General features: G+C 34.3%; 2 protein-coding genes and 1 long non-coding RNA gene across 5 annotated transcripts in view; 2 read left to right on the top strand and 1 right to left on the bottom strand.

Annotated features, from left to right (window-relative positions):
- The first annotated feature begins 64 nt into the window (after positions 1–64).
- On the top strand, positions 65–12,291 carry LOC137496653 (uncharacterized). 3 transcript variants are annotated; one of them, XM_073916807.1, is made up of 5 exons: positions 65–980; positions 6,587–7,143; positions 8,411–8,572; positions 8,663–8,773; positions 8,902–12,291. In XM_073916807.1, the coding sequence occupies exons 2-5, from the start codon at positions 7,092–7,094 to the stop codon at positions 9,369–9,371; spliced, it is 795 nt and encodes a 264-aa protein (XP_073772908.1). In that variant the 5' UTR covers positions 65–980; positions 6,587–7,091; the 3' UTR covers positions 9,372–12,291. The 3 variants fall into 3 exon arrangements, with proteins under 3 accessions (XP_073772908.1, XP_073772909.1, XP_073772910.1); XM_073916808.1 differs by lacking the exons at positions 65–980; positions 8,411–8,572 and having other exon boundaries at positions 6,983–7,143; XM_073916809.1 differs by lacking the exons at positions 65–980; positions 8,411–8,572; positions 8,663–8,773 and having other exon boundaries at positions 7,003–7,143.
- On the bottom strand, positions 2,196–4,278 carry LOC137496703 (uncharacterized). Its single transcript, XR_012387200.1, has 5 exons — positions 4,042–4,278; positions 3,920–3,969; positions 3,727–3,787; positions 2,569–2,682; positions 2,196–2,316 (listed from the first exon to the last, which is right to left on the bottom strand). It is a non-coding gene; the product is annotated as an uncharacterized lncRNA (long non-coding RNA).
- Positions 12,292–14,093: 1,802 nt separating the features above from the next.
- cass4 (Cas scaffold protein family member 4) overlaps positions 14,094–24,334 on the top strand; it is a 31,246-nt gene continuing 21,005 nt past the window's right edge. Inside the window, exon 1 of the mRNA XM_001341002.7 lies at positions 14,094–14,257. Within this exon, the coding sequence (XP_001341038.3) occupies positions 14,252–14,257 (6 nt within the window). The 5' untranslated portion in view covers positions 14,094–14,251. The remainder of the gene's footprint in view (positions 14,258–24,334) is intronic.

The raw sequence follows: 24,334 nt of genomic DNA, 5'->3' as shown, positions 1-24,334 counted from the left end.
TCAATTCATTTTTATGTATTTATTGTCCTGTCGTGACGTCGGTAGTGCCATCGTGCATGATGTCAGTCTAGAATTCAAGGTTTTGAAAGTCACTGGAAAAATCAAAACTGGCAGCTCTTCTTTTTTATCAGCCTGTATTTTTATAATGCTTGATCAGATTATCTTCCCCTATTTCATGCAATAATGTTTACCATTACTTTTCTCTTCTTTATATATTCACGAGCAATGCATGCTTTCAATTTGCCATGATAGCAGGGCAATAAATGCCATTCACATGTCATCAATCAATAGCAAACAGCGTGTTTACGGGTGAGTAAATGATAAAAGAATTTTTCATTTTTGGCTGAACTATCACTTTACTGACAGCAATTTTAAAGGGCATCTATGATGAAAATCATCTTTTTGAAGCTGTTTGGACAGAACTGTGTTTAGATATGTTTCCACTGTCATATCGGGGTGATACAAAGACAATAAGTCTCTTTTAGTTAATTTTCCAACATTAAAATAGAATCCAAATCCCTCCCATTTTGAGGCCCACTGCAACGTGACGTAGGAGTGCGGTTTTCTCCACCCAATTATTTGATTGACAGCTCGTATTAACATGTCTCTGTAGTAACGCGTATAATCTTTTCAACAAGACAGGATGTGCGCAAAGCAACTGGGATTAAAAGATCTGTTCAGTTCTCTGTGATCATCAATCATCATCAAATGTGATTAAGAGTGAGTTTTACAAGATTAAAACATTTTGAAAACCGTCTTTATCACCACAGCTCCATGTCAGTACAATTATAAAAGAAGATGCTTCAATCCTGGATTGTGGACTTTAAATCAGGTTTATTTTGTACAGTAACATCACGGATATCCATACAGCGGTGAATATTAACATGTATCCTGTATGTCACATTTGCCGTTTAAAAACAGTGCAAAGTTAAACATGCGCACTGTGTGTGTGTTTTTGTGTGTGCACGTGTTCACTGTGTGTATGTGCATGAACTTTGTAATGACATTGTGTGTAACTCATCGTTGCAGAAAGGCTTGAACTCCACAACAAATAATCATTGGGAAAGTTCCTACTGTAGGATTTCTCACTACATGAACTTTCCGCTGGATTATTAAGGGACTAAGCCGAAAAGAAAATTAATGAATGAATATTGGAGTTACCTTTGCACGCTAAAATCTGCAAAGGAAAATAATTGAGGTCAGTATCACAAGCTCTCTGTTTCTCTTTCTCTAAAAAAGTGACATGTATCAAATAATTTTCTTTTAATTCTTTTTAGGCTAATAAATACAAGCAGATATAATAGCTGTAAATAAATTATTTTAAACTGTACAGGCTGTGGCGGTGCGGTAGCGCAGTAGGTAGTGCTGTCACCTCACAGCAAGAAGGTCACTGGTCTGAGCCTTGGCTGGGTCAGTTGGCGTTCACTGTTAGACCTTACCAGGCTTTTTTACAGTAGAATGCTTACTGTAAAAGTTTGGTTACAGTAAGTAGCTGGCAACAGTTAGGTCTGCACAGTAAGGCTGTGGTCACACTAACGTTTGAGCATATGAAATTCTGTGAATGGAAGTCTATAGGGAGAATAGTGCAGTGTGACCGTGACTTTAAGCTTTGACTCTAATTAAACACACCTGATCAAATTAATTAAGGCTTGTTAGAAATCTACAGGTAATGTTGAAGCAGGGTGGGTACTTAACTCTGCTGCGCTGCAGTCCTCCAGGAACTGAGTTTGACCTCCATGGTATATAGCATACTTTTAAAGCAACTGCCAACATTTATCACAATCACATATCCAATAAAAAAAATAAATAAAATAATTAACAAACTCAATCTAAAAAATAATTTAAAATTTTTTTTTTAAAAATCGGTCAACACTGATCCTCATGTTGCTCCAAACCTGTAGGAGTAATAAAAAACAAAACAAATCATTTCTGCATACATATAAGAAAGTGTTTGTGCTATAAATTCCACTTTTACTTACTTTATTTGAAGTTTTTCAGACAACTGTTTTTCAGCCACAACAAAAATGTATGTAAGTACTGTTAAGGTGGAGATGTTTAAACACATTCTTAGTTATTTAGCAAGATACTAATATTCAGCTTCCATTGCAATATAGGAGAAGGCGTAACTAGGTTCATTAGGAAAAGTAAATACAGTTATGAAAAATACTGACATTTTTTTACTTTGTTAAACATCACTTGGGATAGATTTGAAAAAGAATAAAAATTTCAAAGACTGAATAATTTTGCCTTTAAATGTATGTCATTCATATATAATACTTACCTTTGAATAAGCTCTACTGTGGCAATACTTGACTCCTGAAATAGGTTTAAAACATAAAAGAAACAAGAAACAAAAACGTGAGCATGCACACACACACACACACACCCACACCCACACAGAAAGAGCTGCAGTGAAATGTGTTACTCTCTCATCAATACTGAACATGCATAAAAAACTGAACAGCAAAATAATAATAATAATAATTATTAATTTTTAAAAGTTTTTTTTAATTTTTTAAGTTTCAAATAATTATAAAAAATAAGCTTATCAAAAGAACACACACATACTTTAGATATGGATGGAAACATGTTTGTCAAAGCCGCAGCCGAATCTCCCATCTGTCAGTGATCGTCATCTTCGTGCCATGAGCAGTCCCCTAATCCTCATCGCTTCGCTAGTGTCTGAAGGAAAGGCGCGTTCACATTTTACCGGATCTGAACCTACATATTTGGTGATGTACCGTATTGATGTCGACGCATTCAAGCAAAAGATCCGAACCCAACACGATTCATTTATTCAACTTTGGGCTGACTATTTTGTTAAAGAATCAATAGTTTTAAACCTGGTGCACTTTCAGATTTAAACCTCAGCTGGGTGTTTCATTCACTGGAAGTTTCCTTCCATTTCAGCAATAATAATCTTCTAGCTAAAAGCGTAGCAAAGGCAAGTCAAATGTTTAAATGAATAAAAAGTGTCAGTTTGTGAATTCAGTTTCATAAAACTATAAACCTATTATGTTTAGAAATGTGTTGAACAAAATCTGCTCTCTGGTTAACAGAAATTGGGGGAAAAATTAAACAGGGAGGCTAATAATTCTGACTTCAACTATATATATATATATATATATATATATATATATATATATATATATATATATATATATATATATACATATATATATATATATATATATATATATATATATATATATATATATATATAGCCCGGTAATTAAATGTGTAATGACACCGGACACAGGATTGAAAATATTGGGGACTTTATTCCAGACTGCACTTGGAACAGCGCAGCGTTAAGTATGCAAATTTTGGACAATTTTAATAGCAAAGTTAATGATTGTGTACAGCCACTGAAAACAATAAATTTGACTTTTTATATCCAAATGTGTTGTACTCTTTTCTTTCTTGTAATTACAATGACTGATAATAACTTTTCAAAACTGAAATAGTACATAAACAACGGTAGCAGCAGTCACGCTGAGAAAACAAACAACCAAGTGTAAGTCATTCACCATCAAAGTCAGATTGAATAGAATCTCTCACTTTACAATTACAAAATACATTGAATGAGATGTTGCCATGTGAACATTTTACAAATATTCTCCTACAATTAAACAACGTTTAAAACTCTGTTTTAAATCAGTGAATAAGTGTTCATTAGAATTCAAATATAATGAATTAAATGACAAATATAATGAATAAACTTACAGCTCGTCAGCTCTCAATGATATATACACACACAGCATTAACAGCTGCAAATGACTTTCCTCTGCAAATCATGAAGAACAAAATACAATAAAATCTTTGTAAACACATGACATTTTGAACATAAAATCTTCAAGGATATATGAAAATACATTCTCATAAACACTTATATTCAATAAAGTTGAACAACACTCACTATGTTTTCTTTCCGTCACACTCTGGACCCTAAAAACTCTCTTCTCCCCTCTAAACAAAATAATCCCGTTTCAATAACATGGCTTAAATAAGGATAAACACCAATATCATACTTAATATTACCAAATTAGAGATTATAAGTCAACACTTAGTCAACGCTTTAGCTTAGCTTTCCTTCACGATGTTGGAAATCACGATCAAAACAACAAAATCCACAGCCATCCGAAAATTAATCACCATGAAAAAGACTTTTTAAGTCACTGCATGCATGTATTGCACAATATTTCATGAGTAAACGGCCTTTCTCAGTCTCCCAACAGACGTTCATACCGCATGGAGAAAAAAACTCGCGCTGCATCTAGAGCTCTCGCGTGACGTCGCTCAGTTCACATATGGGCCTTAAAGGGCCAGCACGCTATATTACTCACATTATGAGAAGTGTGTGATTTTGCTCATGTTATGCTGTGTGTCAACCCCAGGGTGTCAATAACCTTTTTGTGTCTAACAAAATAACTTTTTTTTAACCTGGTTACATATATATATATATATATATATATATATACACTGTAACAAATGCAGGGTTCCACACGATTCATTCATGTTGTCCCAACACATATCGATTAAGTTAATTAAACACTTTTAACAAATTTATGTGGATTGAACATAAATTAAGTTGTCCCAATGAAATCTCAAGAATTGTGTTGTTTCAGCTCATTTTAAATAAATAGTTCGAACAAGTAAAAAAAAAAAGTATATTTTTTTGAGTGTAACAACACGGCAAATCTTGCCACTATTGGTAAAAGTTCACCCTAGAACGTAATCACCTTAAAGTTGTTCCAAGTCTTCATAAGTTTAGCATTCCTGCTGAACACAAATGAAGACATTTTGAAAATTGTTGGAAGCCAGTAAGTTAAAACCCAGTGAGTTCCAGAATTGGGGGAAATTACTATTAAAGTCAATAGTGACTAACAGTTCCCAACTGTCTTTCTCAAAATAACTTCATTTGTGTTGGCGTAGAAGAGGGAAACATGTAAGTTTGAAACAAGTGGAGGTTGAGTAAATGGTGACAGGATTTTTCAGTTCTGGAAAAACTTTAATTTTAAGTATTCTGATTGTAATACATTATATTATATAAGCTATTTGAAATAAAAACAAATCCAATGGGGTATATGCACGTTTAAATTTCATCTAGCCAGCCTCGGTGCATCCGCTGAACTGTCTTTCTGTTATAAAATCATCACGTTTAAGTTCTGATTTCTTTAAAATGCAGCGATCTTCACTGCCTGATAGATATAAGAGGGGGGTTCTCAGACCGGACAAGAAATACTGCATTAAAGAGCCCCTATTTTGCATTATAAAAGGTCATATTTTGGTTATGGGGGTCTCCAACAACAGGCTATTGTCTTAAAATATAATTATTACTAATTTTCTTTTCGGCTTAGTCCCTTTATTAATCTGGAGTCGCCATAGCGGAATGAACCGCAAACTTATCCAGCATATGTTTTACGCAGCGGATGCTCTTCCAGCTGCATTCCATTACTGGAAACATTCATACACACTCATTCACACTCATACACTATGGACAATTTAGCTTACCCCAATTCATCTATAACGCAGGGCTTTGGACTTGTGGGGGTAACTAGAGCACCCGGAGGAAACACACACGAACACAGGGAGAACATACAGAAACTTCACACAGAAAAGCCAACTGACCCAGCCGAGGCTTGAACCAGCGACCTTTTTGCTTTGAGGCGAACGTGCTATCCACTGCGCCACAGTGCAGCCCAATACACATTTATTTTTACCTAATGATCCCAACAATTCCCAGATGACTTGGTTAGCGATTCATTTGTTCCCAAACCCCGACGAGTACCGCATTGCACCAGGTAATTGTATCAAAAATCTTAACAGTTACAGGAAAAAAACACAACACATAATTGGCTATACTGTGATATTTTTGTGAAAATGAACTTTAACCTTATATTCCCCGCCATCAGAGGAACCACGTGTGGCTTGAAAAAGTAGACATTTTATCAGGCTACGGTCTGTGGTGTCAAACCTGGTCCTGGATGCAGTGGTGCACCCAGAATTTCTTTTTAGGGTTGGCCAGAAGAGGCCACACCACATCTTGGGGTGGCACACACAAAAACAATTTAAATATTTACAATTAAAAATATTTTTGTTATTGGTAAATGAAATAATGTGGTTTTAATTAATTTAATTAATCACTCTTGAAATATTCCAAATGAAATAATTCAGCAAAACCAAATAAACATCAATATTTTGTTTAAAAACACTTTTTATATGTATAATCATCTTTTCAGTTATTTCCCACATACTTTCATTGTACAGCATACAGTATAGGCTATATGCCATGTCTAAAATTAATGAAGAATAATGAATTAATAATAAAAATAAATTAATAAACTGAACAAAAGACATTATTACACACACACACACACTCACTACAGACCCTAATAATAACATTTATCCTTATTCCTTTTTGAGCCACAATATTATTATTAATACAGATTCTTCTATTAATGTACCCTGATGTAATAAATTGCCTTTGTTATCTATTGAAGGTGTGTGCGTGCTGTCAACGAGGATCGGGGAGGGGCAGCAAATCAGCTACGTCAGTGGCACCAATCAATCTTCAATATTTTAGTGGCTGCATTTATTTATTTATTTGTTTTATTTATTTATTGAAATATTGCGAATTTACATAAGTACATTTAAAAAAAGATATCAACAGCAAAATCATATTGGCCAGAGTTTACACAGGGGTGGCCGTGGCCGATCCAATTAAACACTAATTCAGATCTTATTCATATTTCCACGTCAGACAAATTGAAGCGGAAATCTGCAGGACAGTGGCACTCCAGGGCCGAGGGACAGGCTCAAGTTATCAAATTGTCAAATTATAATTAACGTGCTTTATAACACTTAAACCTGCTTTTATTCTGTTATATGGCTTCGTACATGTCACAATATTTGCACTCAATTTTGTGGCGTTTGCGGTGTCTTGTTACCATAGTTACAGTAGATGATCGTCATTTAGAACGCGTTCCAATGGAATACTTTAAGCTGTGCAGCTCAGATAATTTTTTTGTTGGTTTGTAGAAGTGGCGGTTGGTCGATATTTCACAACGGATAGCAATTGTTATATCAAAATGTCTTGTTTATTCTTCAGACGAAAGAACCCCATGAAGGAAACACTTGAGGGTGAGTAAATAGTGTGTGGAGAGCAGGGACTAAACAATATAGTAAAAATAGTAGAGTAAAAATGTTACTATTTACCCCACCTGTATGGCAAGTTGTAACACATGGGTAAGTTGTACATGGTTAAAAAGGCAGATTTCACACAATTAATTTAAATCACGGTTGCTTAAAATTGTGTAGAACTAATTCTACATAACACAGTGTGTTTATTTATGTATTAATCTATCGGATAAACACATTTGTATTTATTTGCATTATTATTATTATACAATGCCTCTTTTTTCATTGTTAGCTGTAAAAAAATATATTAAAAAATATTTTCTATGAAAATATTTATTATTTGAGAAGTTCTCAACATTACACTCAAAACTCAGCCATTATGTTGTTTGTTTAATTGTTGTCCAACAGTGTGTGGCCTATTTGTAACACCCTGTTACAACTAACTCATCTGTGTCGTGTTTTCCTCTAAACTGTCTAGCAGTCACTGTTTTTTTACACCTTTCAAAATGGTTTAATCTTTTAACCTAAAAAAACAGTGATCACAGCAATAAAAGATTTTACTTACTTTTTTAAAATATAAAAAATATTGACTATAAAAAATATATATTTTATGCTGCAAAAATAGATTTTGCTGTTTCTCATCACAATTTTCGGCAAAACTATTTATTGACAACAAGACGTCTGCCGACATTGTGGTGAAAACCTTGAAAGCATGCCATGGTTAAATAACCCTGAGCAAATACCTTAAAACTCTGTTACATTTTGCCCCACATTACTTTGTGCCTCACGCTCCTCTATGTGCTAGATTTAATAGCTTAATCTTGTTTATTTTAATAATATCTGACATTGGGAATATGTTAACTGCAGCATATTTTGTCCTTTATCTTTGCAAAAAACATATTAAATTGCATGTTCATTTTGCATTTGGGTTCCATCAAATGTTTCAAAAGTAACCCAACAATATGAAATGTGCTTATTTAGAATATGTTTAATCATTATTGGCAGTATACCTTTATTTGATCAAATGGATGGAAGTGAAAAACAAGGTATTAGCAGTGGGACATTAATAACAGTGTTACTTTCATCCCCACTTGCCATTTAAACCTGATTTACTTTTAAACTAAAATACTCAGACAATACAAACTTAAGGATGTGTTACTGCACTAAATAACCTGTAGATTGATGATTACTGTGACACACTAAAAGAGAAACACAACTTGTATTAAGAAAAAAAGTATAACTACAAAAATGTACTTTCTGTAAACTTCAGTTGATTTAGAGATGGAGGAGAAAAAGAGGCAGAAGGAGGAGAAAAGGAAGGAGAAAGAGGAGAAAAAGAGGAAGAAAGAGGAGAGAAAGAAGAAAAGGTGCCGGATCGGCTCCTTTTTTAAAGCGTTGTTCTGCTTCACTCTGGGTGATTCAACAGATACAGGTTATGATGCTAAATAATAGACTTTAATGCTTTAAATAAATTGTATTTTTATTACCTGGTCTTACCTGGAGTTTAACGTCTCCCTGACAGATGTGGAGGAGGAGGAAAAGAAGGAAAATGAGAACATAATGGTGGTGGAGGTGGAGGAGGAGAAAAATTCAGAGTCAAAATCACCCTCCATTCCAGCAGACCAAACCACTGGTAAATCATCATATTTATGTCTATACAAATATTTGTCTGTAATGTTATTAATAAATTGTATTATTTTCCCTCACCTGGTGTTTAACACTCTCTGAATGTGTAAACTGCAATCATTTCTCTTTTAACAGATGATCAAGAGGAGATCATGCAGGAGGAAGAGGAGAAAGTTGAGAAAGAGGAGGAGGTGAAAATGGTGGAGAAAAAGAAAAGGAAGACTAGACGAGGGAGGAGAGGAAGGAACAAAAAGAAAGAGGAGGCAATGGTAGAGGAGGAGAAGAAAACTACAATGAAAGAGAAGGAGGAGGAGGAAATGGATACAACTGAGATGGTGGAGAAGAAGATGGCGGTGGTGAACACCGAGGAGGAGGAGGAGGACAGTAGAATTGAGGAAGAAGAGGAGATGAGTGAGATGGAGAAAAGGAGAATTCAGGAAGAAAAGTGGAAGAACAAGAGATGGAGGAGGCAGAGATATGGAAAGAAAGAGATGACGAAGGAAAAGAAGGAGAAAAGGATTGAGAAAGAGAAGTCAAAGAAGGAGAAAAGGATTGAGAAAGAGAAGTCAAAGAAGAAGAGACAGAGGGGAAGAAAAGTAAAATAACGAAATGGGACATGATAAATGAGGAGGAGAATGTCAAGAAGGATGTAGAGAAATTGAAGAAGGAGGAAGAGGAGGATGTGGGGTGTGGTGTGGTGGAGTTCGTCATATAAACGGGTGAAGGGATGTTTTTGATTGTTGTTGAATTGTAAATAAACATTGCAAAACTCAAATACTGTCCTCGTCATTTCTTTCACCTTTTTTATTTTCATGCTTTCTCTCCTTTTATTCTGATAGAGGCGATCTGGTAATATGTGTTTGTGTAATATTCACCTACTTTGCAAAAGCAGTTGACAATTAATCCTCTCACATGTTTTTAATTGTGGTTTAATTAATAATTCGATGTTGTGATTTGCACTAGATTAGCTTGTCTGCTGGTGTCAAAATGTGAATAGTGTTGCTTACATAAAGTTTATATTAAAGCTTTATAAATAAAGTTATGATCAGCAGCTCCCTTCAGAGATGTAGAAATCCTGTATCTTCTATTCTGCTGTAGGGGTTTATGCCGTTGACAAACACAGGGCACTTTTTTGTCAATATTTGTTCACCATAAAATATTAAAACAAGTTTGAATAGTGTGAATTTGTGCTGCAAAAAAAAAAAAATAATAATAATAATAATAATTTGGCGGTCCTCCAGATTATTGTCTGCTGAGATGTTGTAGGCTTCTGTCTCATATAGTAAACATTTATATTTTCATGAATATTTAAAAATAAAAAATGGCCAAAAAGTATATTTGCTCAATAAATTTAACAACAAATTGAAAAATGCATTTTCTACAAATGCATAGACCATTTTTAACATTTAAAATATATTTTACCCTCCATATATTTCAATCCTAAAAGATACATTCATGTAACATTAAGAAAATCATTATTTCCACAACAACCAATCAACATAGTCTACTTAAACATACATCATATATATGTTCAAAGACTTCCGAAATGTATTTTATCGAACAGCACAAATACAATTTACATTTCAAATACTTTTTGGCCAGGAAAAAATATAATTGACTGTATGGGGAATGACTTTTTGAAAACGTTCATAAAAGATAAAAACAATAATCTAGCTAGTGAGCTTATGTCTTTAAGAGAAAAAATGTTTCTTTTTTCAATTCATTTTTATGTATTTATTGTCCTGTCGTGACGTCGGTAGTGCCATCGTGCATGATGTCAGTCTAGAATTCAAGATTTTGAAAGTCACTGGGAAAATCAAAACTGGCAGCTCTTCTTTTTTATCAGCCTGTATTTTTATAATGCTTGATCAGATTATCTTCCCCTATTTCATGCAATAATGTTTACCATTACTTTTCTCTTCTTTATATATTCACGAGCAATGCATGCTTTCAATTTGCCATGATAGCAGGGCAATAAATGCCATTCACATGTCATCAATCAATAGCAAACAGCGTGTTTACGGGTGAGTAAATGATAAAAGAATTTTTCATTTTTGGCTGAACTATCACTTTACTGACAGCAATTTTAAAGGGCATCTATGATGAAAATCCTCTTTTTGAAGCTGTTTAGACAGAACTGTGTTTAGATATGTTTCCACTGTCATATCGGGGTGATACAAAGACAATAAGTCTCTTTTTGTTAATTTTCCAACATTAAAATAGAACCCAAATCCCTCCCATTTTGAGGCCCACTGCAACGTGACGTAGGAGTGCGGTTTTCTCCACCCAATTATTTGATTCACAGCTCCGTATTAACATGTCTCTGTAGTAACGCGTATAATCTTTTCAACAAGACAGGATGTGCGCAAAGCAACTGGGATTAAAAGATCTGTTCAGTTCTCTGTGATCATCAATCATCATCAAATGTGATTAAGAGTGAGTTTTACAAGATTAAAACATTTTGAAAACCGTCTTTATCACCACAGCTCCATGTCAGTACAATTATAAAAGAAGATGCTTCAATCCTGGATTGTAGACTTTAAATCAGGTTTATTTTGTACAGTAACATCACGGATATCCATACAGCGGTGAATATTAACATGTATCCTGTATGTCACATTTGCAGTTTAAAAACAGTGCAAAGTTGAACATGCGCACTGTGTGTGTGTTTGTGTGTGTGCATGTGTTCACTGTGTGTATGTGCATGAACTTTGTAATGACATTGTGTGTAACTCATCATTGCAGAAAGGCTTGAACTCCACAACAAATAATCATTGGGAAAGTTCCTACTGTAGGATTTCTCACTACAGGAACTTTCCGCTGGATTAATAAAGGGACTAAGCCGAAAAGAAAATTAATGAATGAATATTGGAGTTACCTTTGCACGCTAAAATCTGCAAAGGAAAATAATTGAGGTCAGTATCACAAGCTCTCTGTTTCTCTTTCTCTAAAGAAGTGACATGTATCAAATAATTTTCTTTAAATTCTTTTTAGGCTAATAAATACAAGCAGATATAATAGCTGTAAATAAATTATTTTAAACTGTACAGGCTGTGGCAGTGCGGTGGCGCAGTAGGTAGTGCTGTCACCTCACAGCAAGAAGGTCACTGGTTCGAGCCTTGGCTGGGTCAGTTGGTGTTCACTGTTAGACCTTACCAGGCTTTTTTACAGTAGAATACTGGCAACACTGTTGCCAGCTACTTACTGTAAAAGTTTGGTTACAGTAAGTAGCTGGCAACAGTTAGGTCTGCACAGTAAGGCTGTGGTCACACTAACGTTTGAGCATGCGAAATTCTGTGAATGGAAGTCTATAGGGAGAATAGTGCAGTGTGACCGTGACTTTAAGCTTTAACTCTGATTAAGCACACCTAATCAAATTAATTAAGGCTTGTTAGAAATCTACAGGTAATGTTGAAGCAGGGTGGGTACATAACTCTGCTGCGCTGCAGTCCTCCAGGAACTGAGTTTGACCTCCATGGTATATAGCATACTTTTAAAGCAACTGCCAACATTTATCGCAATCACATATCCAATAAAAAAAATAAATAAAATAATTAACAAACTCAATCTAAAAAATTATTGTAAAAAATTATTAAAAAATCGGTCAACACTGGTCCTCATGTGGCTCCAAACCTGTAGGAGTAATAAAAAACAAAACAAATCATTTCTGCATACATATAAGAAAGTGTTTGTGCTATAAATTCCACTTTTACTTACTTTATTTGAAGTTTTTCAGTCAACTGTTTTTCAGCCACAGCAAAAATGTATGTAAGTGCTGTTAAGGGGGAGATGTTTAAACACATTCTTAGTTATTTAGCAAGATACTAATATTCAGCTTCCATTGCAATATAGGAGAAGGCTTAACTAGGTTCATTAGGAAAAGTAAACACAGTTATAAGAAATGCTGACATTTTTTTTTTTACTTTTTTAAACATCATGGGATAAATTTGAAAAACAATTAAAATTTCAAAGACTGAATAATTTTGCCTTTAAATGTATGTCATTCATATATAATACTTACCTTTGAATAAGCTCTATTGTGGCAATACTTGACTTCTGAAATAGGTTTAAAACATAAAAGAAACAAAAAACACAAACGCGAGCATGCACACACACACACACACACACCCACACAGAAAGAGCTGCAGTGAAATGTGTTACTCTCTCATCAATACTGAACATGTATAAAAAACTGAACAGCAAAAAAAAAAATAATAATAATAATTAATTTTTTTAAAGTTTTTTTTTATTTTTTAAGTTTCAAATAATTATAAAAAAAATAAGCTTATCAAAAGAACACACACATACTTTAGATATGGATGGAAACATGTTTGTCAAAGCCGCAGCCGAATCTCCCATCTGTCAGTGATCGTCATCTTCGTGCCATGATCAGTCCCCTAATCCTCATCGCTTCGCTAGTGTCTGAAGGAAAGGCGCGTTCACATTTTACCGGATCTGGACCTACATATTTGGTGATGTACCGTATTGATGTCGACGCATTCAAGCAAAAGATCCGAACCCAACACGATTCATTTATTCAACTTTGGGCTGACTATTTTGTTAAAGAATCAATAGTTTTAAACCTGGTGCACTTTCAGATTTAAACCTCAGCTGGGTGTTTCATTAGTGCTGTGCTCCACACTGCATAAAAGATCATTCAGTTTCATTTGGAGTTTCTGTGCTAGCCTGCTGATCCTGAGGGCGTTAGCACTTTCCCTTTTGTTTTTAGCTCGTTTTACACTGGAACAACTAAATTAATGTAATATTACAACATCAATGATGTAAAAGAAATCTCATGAAATTAAAAATGGTTATTAATACTTTGTTTTTAAATAGAAATATGCCCCTTGTTAAAGTAAATAAGCCCCAATCTCTCGGTACAGGGGGTAAATTTTGCATTTCAAAAGAAATAACTTTCTGGCCCTGGCCACGACCTACCGTATATCATTGGTTTTTCTCCACACCCCCACCCACTGCCATAATCTGTCGTCCCAGCAACAAAATCCCGCCCCTGAAGAATCCATACCATTAAAACAGGAACTCAGCTCAAGCATGTGCAGCCCAGAGTAAAAATAAAACAATAAAAATAGTGGAAGTCATAGTAAAACTGCCCGACTTTGTCTTTCTCTTTTTGGAAAAGAACTTTTTTTTGTTTCAAGTTTAACCAACTTCCTAAAAACATGTATTTTCTGCAGAAACTGGAGGAGGAGATGTTGTCAGACAGGGCTGTGATTGGCTGGAATTAATGAGAGCGAGACGTCATCATGAGTGAGCGCTTCAGACCCCGCCCCTTATTGTGAACTGTCTGCGCTCTCCGTTTATTTGTCCAATATGTGTGTGTGTATGAGTGTGTCTGTGTGAGAGACTGAGAAGAACGTGCAACATACTTTTAACAGACATTAAAATTACAAACAGATTTAGATGCTAACCGTCAAGCCAACATGGACTTTTGAATGGGATTTATAAACTGCTTGAACTCAGAAAGATGGAGGTCGGTATTATTATTATTATTATTATTCATTTTAAAATCCTCTCATCTTCTTTCTGATGTGTGTTCAGACTTTCAGAATGAGTAGAAATGTTCAGAGAAAGCTTCAAGCGTGCTGTCAGGGTTTCAAACAAGATCCGGGTTTATTTTTTTCTCGCCGGTAAGCAACTGCTGGGTTTTCACCGTTCAGATGCGCTGTCAGCCGGTAACCCTTGCCCTCAGTCTCGCTCACAGCCCTAAATTTGCTGTGAAATGTGATGCCGCGAAGCCTGAGAGTGAAAGGAAGAGAGAATATATGGCACTTTATGACTGTCGTTAACACGAGCTGGGCTTTTGAAAGGAGAGGTTACAGCTTTAAGCGAGGAATGAAATCTCTGTTGTTGTAGGTGGATTTTTGGTAGGTTAACAACACTTTTGCTGTTGAATGAATGAAAAAAATCCTGGCTCTTTTTGGTGTATTTTGTGGTGTTGGTAGTGGTTTGTGTGTGTCGAAGTAAAGAACTTAGTGATAGTTCACCTTAAAATAAAAAATTTACTCACTATTTAGCTGACATCTTATTTAATTGAGCTATTTATTGAAAGAAACAAAAGTCCAGGATATATATATATATATATATATATATATATATATATATATATATATATATATATATATATATATATATATATATATATTACTTTCTTAATATTTTGTGGTGTGTGTATGAGGAGTGAAGAACTTAGTGATAGTTCACCTATAAATAAACATTTCTCACTATTTATTCTCCCTCAAATGGTTCCAAACCTGCAAATTATGTTGAACTAAAGCAGGGTGTGAATTACAGGGGGGTTTGGCGGGGATTGAGTACATCAAAACAAGTTATATGAGGGGAGGGGGGATTATTAATATTTTTAATAATTAAATGTATAATCACATACATTTGATCTCTCTATAATGGTGTATACCATTGTAAATGCATTATCGCACCAGTCAATGCTAGGAGAAATATCATTCAGACACATCATTTCTATAGTTTGACTTACAGTGGCCTTTAAAATAGTCACTAAATATCCCTCAAAACACTGAAAATGAAGTAAATTAGATGTAATTTATTAATTTGATTCACTGAAGCATGTGTTCCCCCCACCCCTACCCCAATCGTCAATGTATAATTCACACACTGCACTAAAGAATATCTCATGAAAAAAAGCTAAAAACCTGTCACTATTGACTTCCATAGTATGAAAAGATAATGGTTACAGGTTTTCAGCTTTCTTGAAGTATGTTTTTTTTGTGTGTGTGTGTTCAACAGAAGTAAGAAATTCAAACATGAACAAGTGAAGGGAGAGTATTTCCAGTTTTTGGTGACCTGTCTCTTTAATATTGCTGATTTGTGATTTTCATTTGTGACTTTGACCACGGCTGTGGTTTGTGATTTCACGCATGTCTTGCTCAAAGCCAGAATCAGTAAGAAGATCACAACAGGTGGCTAAATATTTTGCCCAGTATATGACATGCTGAGAGTATCAAGTGCAATTTTGCACAGTAAATAAAAAATCTGTTTATTAGCACTGTATTATTTTCAACAAAGATTTTTTTTTCGTGTGTATTTATACATTTACTTGCACTTTTGAAATGATCAGGCCATGATATCTGTTTCTAAAACTTTGAAGCATGAAGAAGAAACTTTGAAGAACAGATTTATAGGTTTATGAACCGCCTGTCCATTCTTTATTTTATGGATTTCTTAAGTGTAAATCTAAGATTTAGGGAAGCTATGTGAATTTATTTTATGAAATATGTTTTTTCTCTTGCTCTCCAAAGCTGCATTTTCTTTCAAAGTGCATTGAAACATTAATAGTGTCAATTATTTACTATTACTATTTAGTAAACTATTACTTAATGGAAAAAATGATGACTTATTATTATCTTATAATATTATCAAATAATATCTTATTTGAAACTTTAATGAAAAATTATCAGACCTTTATAAAAAAATTGACTCAAACCCAAACATGACTACATGAATAAAAGAAGTCACTCACTCACTCACTCACTCACTTTCCTTTAGCTTATTCCCTGCTTTATCAAGGGTCGCTACCGAATGAATCGCTAATTTCTCTGACATACATCTTTATCGACAGATGTCCTTCCATTTGCAACCTAGCCCTGAGAGTACAGTAATTCTAAGTATACTAAACCTTCAGTGCTGGAAAACACCTACACATTCTCTTATTCACACAATACTGCCAGTTTGGTTTATCCAATTCTACCAATCCAAACACTCCAAGGTTACCGATCCAAATGAAGTTACATTGCATGTGTTTGGCCTGTGGGGGAGACAGAAGGAAACCCACACATACACTGGAACACATGCAAACTCCACACAGAAAGGCAGCCTTCTTGTTGTTAGGGAACTTTGCTGACCACTTAGCCACCATGCCGCCTAAAATGAGAAGTATAGTCATATAGAAAAATGACACATAAATAGCTGTATACATGAGCATATACGTAGATATGTAAAACATAATTGTTACTATTTCTTACATTTTGAACGATTCAATGCAGCTTTTTCCGCATTAAATAATTAATTTCTTACAAAATCAAAAAGAAGAAGTCTTACTAGATCTAAAGCTATTAATGTTGCTTCTGTATTATATTTCATATGTCTTACTTCCAGGTTTTTCCCTCACTTGACCTTTTGGCCATTTCTGCGATCTTCCTTATACTGTTTATTTTAATGGTTTGTGATGTAGCGTGACAGATATCAGTTGTGAAATCACACCCACAGACCGACTTGATTCCACTCACATGATTCCAACAAGGGAATAAGGCTCATGTCATTCATTCGAGCTTGATCAAATGGAAAGTTACTTTAACAAATGGCCCTAAAAAAGTGGTTCCCCTCAACCAAAACTGAAACATAAGTTATTTAACTTATGAACACCCAACAATAAATTAGTTTAAAAGTTTCATCCAACATTTAGGTTAGTTCATGTCTGACACAAATTTACTTGAAACAACCTAGTGTTTGTTTGATTAGACCTTTTACCATGATTTAAACTGAAAAAATGCTGTTTGTTCAAACTATTTATTTAAAATGAGATGAAACAACACAATTTTTGAGTTCTTTTGAGGAGATCTTAGTTATTTTATGTTCAATCTACCTAAATTTGTAAAAACTAATAAGGTAACTTAATTCCTTTATGTTGTCCCAACACAAATCGATTGTGTAGAACCCATAATTTTTTTACTGTGTACAGAAGACACGACCCAATAAAAATACTTAATTTAAATAAGTAAAAAGAATCATATTTAAAGGCACTACAGTGCAGCCCTATAATACATTCAATAATAATTCCTTACATTAATATAGTGCTTTTCTGGACTCTACACATTTTTGGGAGGAATCTCCTCATCCACCTCTATGACACAAGGGCAGCCATATTGCGCCAGACTGCACACCACACGAATGGTGAAGAGGAGACAGAGTGATGAAGCCAATTATCATATTAGGGATGGATATGGCCATGATGGACAGAGGATTAAACCCCTACTTTTTTCGATAGAGGATAGACATCATAGGATTTCAACAACCCAGAGAGTCAAGACCTTGATCTAACGTCTCATCCCAAAGACAATGCTCACTGAGCAGTATAGAGTCCCCTTCACTATACTGGGGCATTAAGACCCATACAGATCGCAGGTTGAGCACCATCTCCTGGTCTCACACCACTTCCGGTAGCAACCTAGCTTTCCCATGTGGTCTCCCATCCAGGTTCTGACCGGGCTTTGCCACTGTCCTTCAAATCACTATGTTTTACCCGTTTTCCCACAAGAAGATCTGAATAATTAAAAATAAAATTAAATTTAGCACGATCACTCGTTCTTTTACATCATTTACATTGAACACACATTAGACTAAATATATTGTTTGATTTCTGCACAAACGTATCTGTTGTGTTGATTGAATGATGATGAAACATTAATTGGAACCAGTATTTTGAGATTTTATTTTTTAGAAATGTCATTTAAAACATTCGACACTTTCATTTAGTATGTCTTAGATATGAAATGATATTTGTAAATTTGTTTTGAGACAAGTGTCCTAGATGCCCTGCAGCTATAGATGTCAAAATGTGGTTGAAATGAAAAAGCAGAAGGAAGGAAGGAAACCAGTCTCTGACGAATCAGGAAAGAGAAAAAAATAAGCACTATAAAACAGTCCACTCATCAGCCCTCACTGACCTCATCCCTTTATTTACAATATTTCATAATCATGGCTCCCATAATCTGCTGTGTATCTTTATGTTCAATCATCTAATTAATATTGTGCGTAGATAAATGCATTTCCTGTGAAAGATTTCAAAAGCCTGAAAGAGGAACTTGTCAGTCAAAGCATATCTTAACAACTGTCCATCATTATTAACTCCTTAACCCTCCCTGAAATAAAGAAATAAACAGAGTGCATGTGAATATACAGCTCTCAGGAAATCGTCTCTGAGAAACCAGACTTGTATAAATGATATCATCACTGACACAGGAAATACCAAGGGAGTTTAAGTTGTAAATTTATTTGTTTGCAACGAGGGCAAGTTAATGTTCGCTGACCTACTTCTAACCACAACCTAAAGCTTGTCACCGGTCTAAACCGAGTATACAGCTGATGATGTGTTAGCAAGTTGTACATATTTGCATTTTAAATGTGCTGTGGATTTGCCCAAATATGGAAATCAAAATATTGGTATTGTGTTATGAATATAAATGCTATGAGCTGGTATCAAACTATCACAAGAGATGGTGAACACTGGCTTTACTGTGAAAACTTTTGTTAACTTTTTTTCCTATCTGACTTGCTAATGAATCAGATTTTCTTCACAGTGGTTCCTATTAGTCACAGATTGTCAAAGTCATGATGAAAGTAGTGACGATTTCTTAGGTGATGTAACATTTTATCTGAGTTATGAAAAAGTAATTCTGCCTAAGTGCCTATAAATTATTAGTATTTAGAAAAAAGAAACATACACTGCACCATCAATGTCACATTAATCCTCCGAAATTGAAGTACTGTTTAGAAAGTCCTTAGTTTTTGGAAGGTGCGTCCATAGTTGTAGTTTGGTTTTCTTGAATCTTTTGAGACTAAATATTAAATAATTCCTGGTTTGCTTGATATTCACACTGAAATATACACTCAAAAATGTATCTTATCTTGTTGTTTGTTCATTCCACTTCTTTAAATTGAGTTGAAACAACACAACTTAATTGTTTTATGTTCAATCCACTTAAATTTGTCAAAACTAATAAGTTAACTAAATTTCTTCTTGTTGTCCTAATAAAAATTGATTGTGTTGAACCCACATATATTTACAGTGTAGAACACAAAGATGTATAAAGAAAAAACTTTACGACATGTATGTTGTTTCAATCTATTCAATGTAAACAATATATGCTTTCTAGTGGGTGGCACGGTGGCTCAGTTTTTAGCAATAGGGCTGTGTGACTGTGCACATAAGCAATAGTCACATTGCAAAGATATGCAGTGTTTAGTCTAAATTGTAGTTGGCCAGAAGCTGCAGCATAATATTTAATTACTGTATTTATATGGAATTTATTTGATTTATGCAAAAAAAAATTCTTACTTTCATTTTGTCGTTTCTAGTCAAAATATCCACATATCAAAGCAAAAACAAGATAAATTTACTCTTCCCATTTGCAGATAATTTAGCTTGTTTAATTCTCAATTTTGACATATTTCTTCTGAAGTTGAAAATGAAACAGTATTTTTACTTGCTCCAAACATGTTTTGAAATTTGGACTAGAATCGAAACGAAGCAAAGTAGGAAAATCATTATTTTGCAGTTTGATTATTCAATTTCTGTACCTGAATACTGTTAGACTCCCAAGAAAGCCATCAAATAGTTGAATTTAAACTATCTTGTGAAACGGTATTGATATCGTAATATTTATTGCAGAAAAATAAAATATCGCAATATCAGATTTTTCCAATATCGTGCAGCCCTAGTTAGCAATGTCGCCTCACAGCAAGAAGGTCGCTGGTTTCAGTTTTAGCTGGACTAGTTGGCATTTCTGTATGGAGTTTGCATGTTCTCCCCATGTTTGCATGGGTGCTATTGTTTCCCCCACAGTCCAAAGACACTCATTGTAAATTGTATATTGGATGTAAATTGCATCCAACACAGTAAATTGGATGAACTAATTGGCCATGAGTGTGTGAATGAGAGAGAGTATGACTGCTTCCTAGTGCTGGGTTGAAGCTGGAAGGGTGTAAAACATATGCTGGAATAGTTGGTGGTTCATTTCACTGTGGTGACCCCTGATAAATAAAGGACTTATTATAAATTAATGAGTGTTTTCTAGTTTGTTCAATCGCTTTTTTTTTTTTTTTTGATATTTGAAAGGCAATAGAAGAAGGTTGTTTGTTCGAGTCCTGGCAAGACCAGGATGTCTTTTTTGTGTTGAGTTTGCATGAGTTTGGCTAATCATCCAAACTCTTTCAATTAGGTTCCATAATGTAAGTAAATAAGTTTAACTATATTTTTTTAATATTCTAATTACAATATAAGACGTTTATGCTACTGCAGCAGTTAAATATCCATCATTTTGAGATATACCATGTCACTAAAGACACAAATATCAAATAATGATGAAGAATTAGACACTAAATGCTGAACTGACCAAGCAAATTTAGCTGCAGTTTGAAGGTAATGTAAAAATTGTGAATATAGCCTATGTAGAGTTGGAGAAAGTCACTTTTAATCATGCTTTAAAACCCTAATGATTCTTCAAGGAATGAGATGTTTCAGTGTGAAAGCAAGTGGAATTTTTCGTGGGTACATAGTTTGCATGAAGCTCACTCACACTGATGCAAACTCATGCCTTTACTCTGTGTGGGAAAGTCTAATATATCAATTTAACAAGGTGGTTTCCTGTCTCTGACATGAGAGATGCTTCTTTCCTGAGCCACTGACCCACACTATAAATATTGACCGCAAAGCAATGCTGTCAGTTCAAGAGAAAACATTCTTTCAGTGGAAATAGGCCACTTTGCCACATCAACTTTGGCTTCTTTGTAGACTTAAATATGTGTGCTATTCAGGAATTAAGAGAGCCATTGCAGGAAAAAAAAAATTACATTTCATGCACCTGGCAGTTTTTCATGTTTACAACTGTCAATTTTCAGTTTCAGTGTCTGTCTGTCTGTCTGTCTGTCTGTCTGTCTACCTACCTACCTACCTACCTACCTACCTACCTACCTACCTACCTACCTATCTATCTATCTATCTATCTATCTATCTATCTATCTATCTATCTATCTATCTATCTATCTATCTATCTATCAATTCTTGAGATTTTATTGGGACAACTTAATTTTTTTATGTTCAATCCACATAAATTTGTTAAAAGTCTATCCATCTATATATATTATTATAAAATAAAATCCATCCATCCATCCATCCATCCATCCATCCATCCATCCATTCATTGATATTCTATAAAATAAAATAATCTCCTATTTGCACATTTAATCATAACATCCACCCATCCATATTCTCCTATATAAAATCCATCCATCCATCCATCCATCATCCATCTATATTCCCCTATGTAAAAGCTATCCATCCGTCCGTTCGACCATATTCTATAAAATGAAATAATCCCTCATTTGCACATTTAACCATAACATCCATCCATCCATCCATCCATATTCTCTTATATAAAATGAAATCCATCCATCCATCCTTTTAAAATTATATTTTTCTCCTGATCTATTTATCTATCCATCCACCTATCTAGGACAGGGCAATTAATTAAAATGTAATTGATTATAGGTTCTGAATGTCGATTTCAATCTAATTTTTCGGGGTCAATTTCTTCAATTACTTTCCCTACCACATGAGGAGCCATGTAACCCCACTCTGTTTAGGCTGATTTATATTTCTGTGTCGAACGCATGGGTATGGTCCTTGGTCGCAAATTTACATGGTTGCATTGTAACTACAAGTCATATGTTTGCACTACATTGACAATGATGGAAGCTTGGCTAGAGATGTCTTGAGACTGCATATTTTCTATTACAATAAAATTATTATTTACATTAAAACATTACAACATGTTTACAGAAGATGCAAGAAATGGTATGTTTCAAAATATCATTTACAGATTCTGATTTATGGAGGAATTGCATATAATCCCTTATTTGCAAATTTAAATATAACATTTTAGAAAACTTGTAATACAAATGTACAGTATGCATTTTTTAAACAATCAATTAAGTGGTATAAATAATATTGTTTGTGCTATGTTTTGCTTTAAGAAATAGATTACTCTTGTATTGGAGCATAAAAAAGATATTATGATAAACAAAATGCATTGCAGTTGAATGGGGCCCAATTTAATTTTGGACCCCGTTGACTTTCACTGAATGGAAATAAACTATTCCCTTGAGCTTTCACAGAAGTAACTCATACGCCATTCTAACAAGTTGTGGTTACTGCACTGTGGTATAGAAAAGACTTGACGTGTCTTTAGTTTGCATTTTGTCTTTTGCTGTGGGTATTTGCTGATCTGACACCAGATTTGGCTCTAAGTAAGTAAATCATGCAACACCACGTCATTTTCTAGAAGTGCGAGGCGCGAACCCATTCTTTAATTTCCCCATTCAAAACATTTACTAAGAAACTGCACAGAAGCTTCTAGGACTTCATGTTTCTAAAGTAAAAGATTTTAATTTTAATTTGACTTGTGATTTGATCATAACACAACAACTTTTGGTTTGATCCTAAGATAACAGCTTAGAGACTGTGTGGAGTCAGTAAGTCTTTATTGTTAATAAACTCAAGATGCTGTTCAGCATTCAGTGATTTTTATTTTTTATTTTTTTGCATTAATGGTCATATGGCTGCACATTTGTCTTACTTACTCAGCCACACACTAGTTAGTTACAGTAGCAGACAAGAATTTTTAATTTATACAAAAAGAAATGGCGTTTGAGGTTGGTAAGAATTGTTATTCTTATGGTTGCCAGGACTGCATTTGTTATTTCAAAATTTTATGTGAAATAAATAATTGTGAATTATTTATCAAATATTGTGAATTAATTCACTTTCCTTCGGCTTAGTCTCTTTATTTATCAGGGGTCGCCACAGCAGAATGAACCACCAACTTATCCAGCATACATGTTTTACACAGCGGATGCCCTTCTAGCCACAACCCAATACTGGAAAACATCCATATACACTCATTCAAACAGATGCACTACGGCCACCTTAGTTTATTCAATCCACCTATATCACATGTCTTTGAACTGTGGGGGAAACCGGAGCACCCAGAGGACACCCACGCGAACACAGGGAGAAAATGCAAACTCCTCAAAGAAATGACAACTAACCCAGCCAGGATTGAACCAGCGACCTTCTTTTTGTGAGGCGACAGTGCTAACCACTGAGCCACTGTGTCACCCATATTGTGAATTATGTACTGTAATTTATGTAATTTAGAATTTTCAGCAGCAGTCAATTACTCCAGCCCTAAGAAACAATTTTCATTATTACTAATATTTTTATGCCACTAAATATTGTTGTGAATTATTATTTGTTTGATTCAGCAAGGATGACTGATGTAAAAATATACAGAATTATTTGAAATCATTGGTAACATTATAACAACTTATGTAACACAATTTTAGTGTCACCTTTCATCAATTTAGCTAATGCATGCCTTGCTAAATTAAAATATATAAATATTTTCATTTTAATAGATTTTTTTAATTGAAATTATGTACGAAACAATTGTAAATAGGCTCCTGAATTATTAGAAATGAATGCTGCAACTTGGGTTTGCATTATTTTTGTATTTTAATAATGCAATAGACACACTCTAATAACTCTTTTAATAACTCATTTCTAATCACTGATTTATTTGATCTTTGCCATGACGACAGTAAATAATATTTGACTAGATATGTTTCAAGATGTCCTTGGTCTGTTAAACTATTTAAAAAAGAAAAAGCAATTCAATTGGGGGGCCAATAATTCTGACTCCAACTGTATGTCATTAAATGTGTCCAGAAAATCTGGATG

The sequence above is a fragment of the Danio rerio genome, chromosome 11 (genome assembly GCF_049306965.1).
Source record: "Danio rerio strain Tuebingen ecotype United States chromosome 11, GRCz12tu, whole genome shotgun sequence".
In the NCBI taxonomy this organism is placed as follows: Eukaryota; Metazoa; Chordata; class Actinopteri; order Cypriniformes; family Danionidae; genus Danio; species Danio rerio.
Note: the sequence above shows the minus strand (reverse complement) of the source record. Positions and strands in the feature narration are given on the sequence as shown.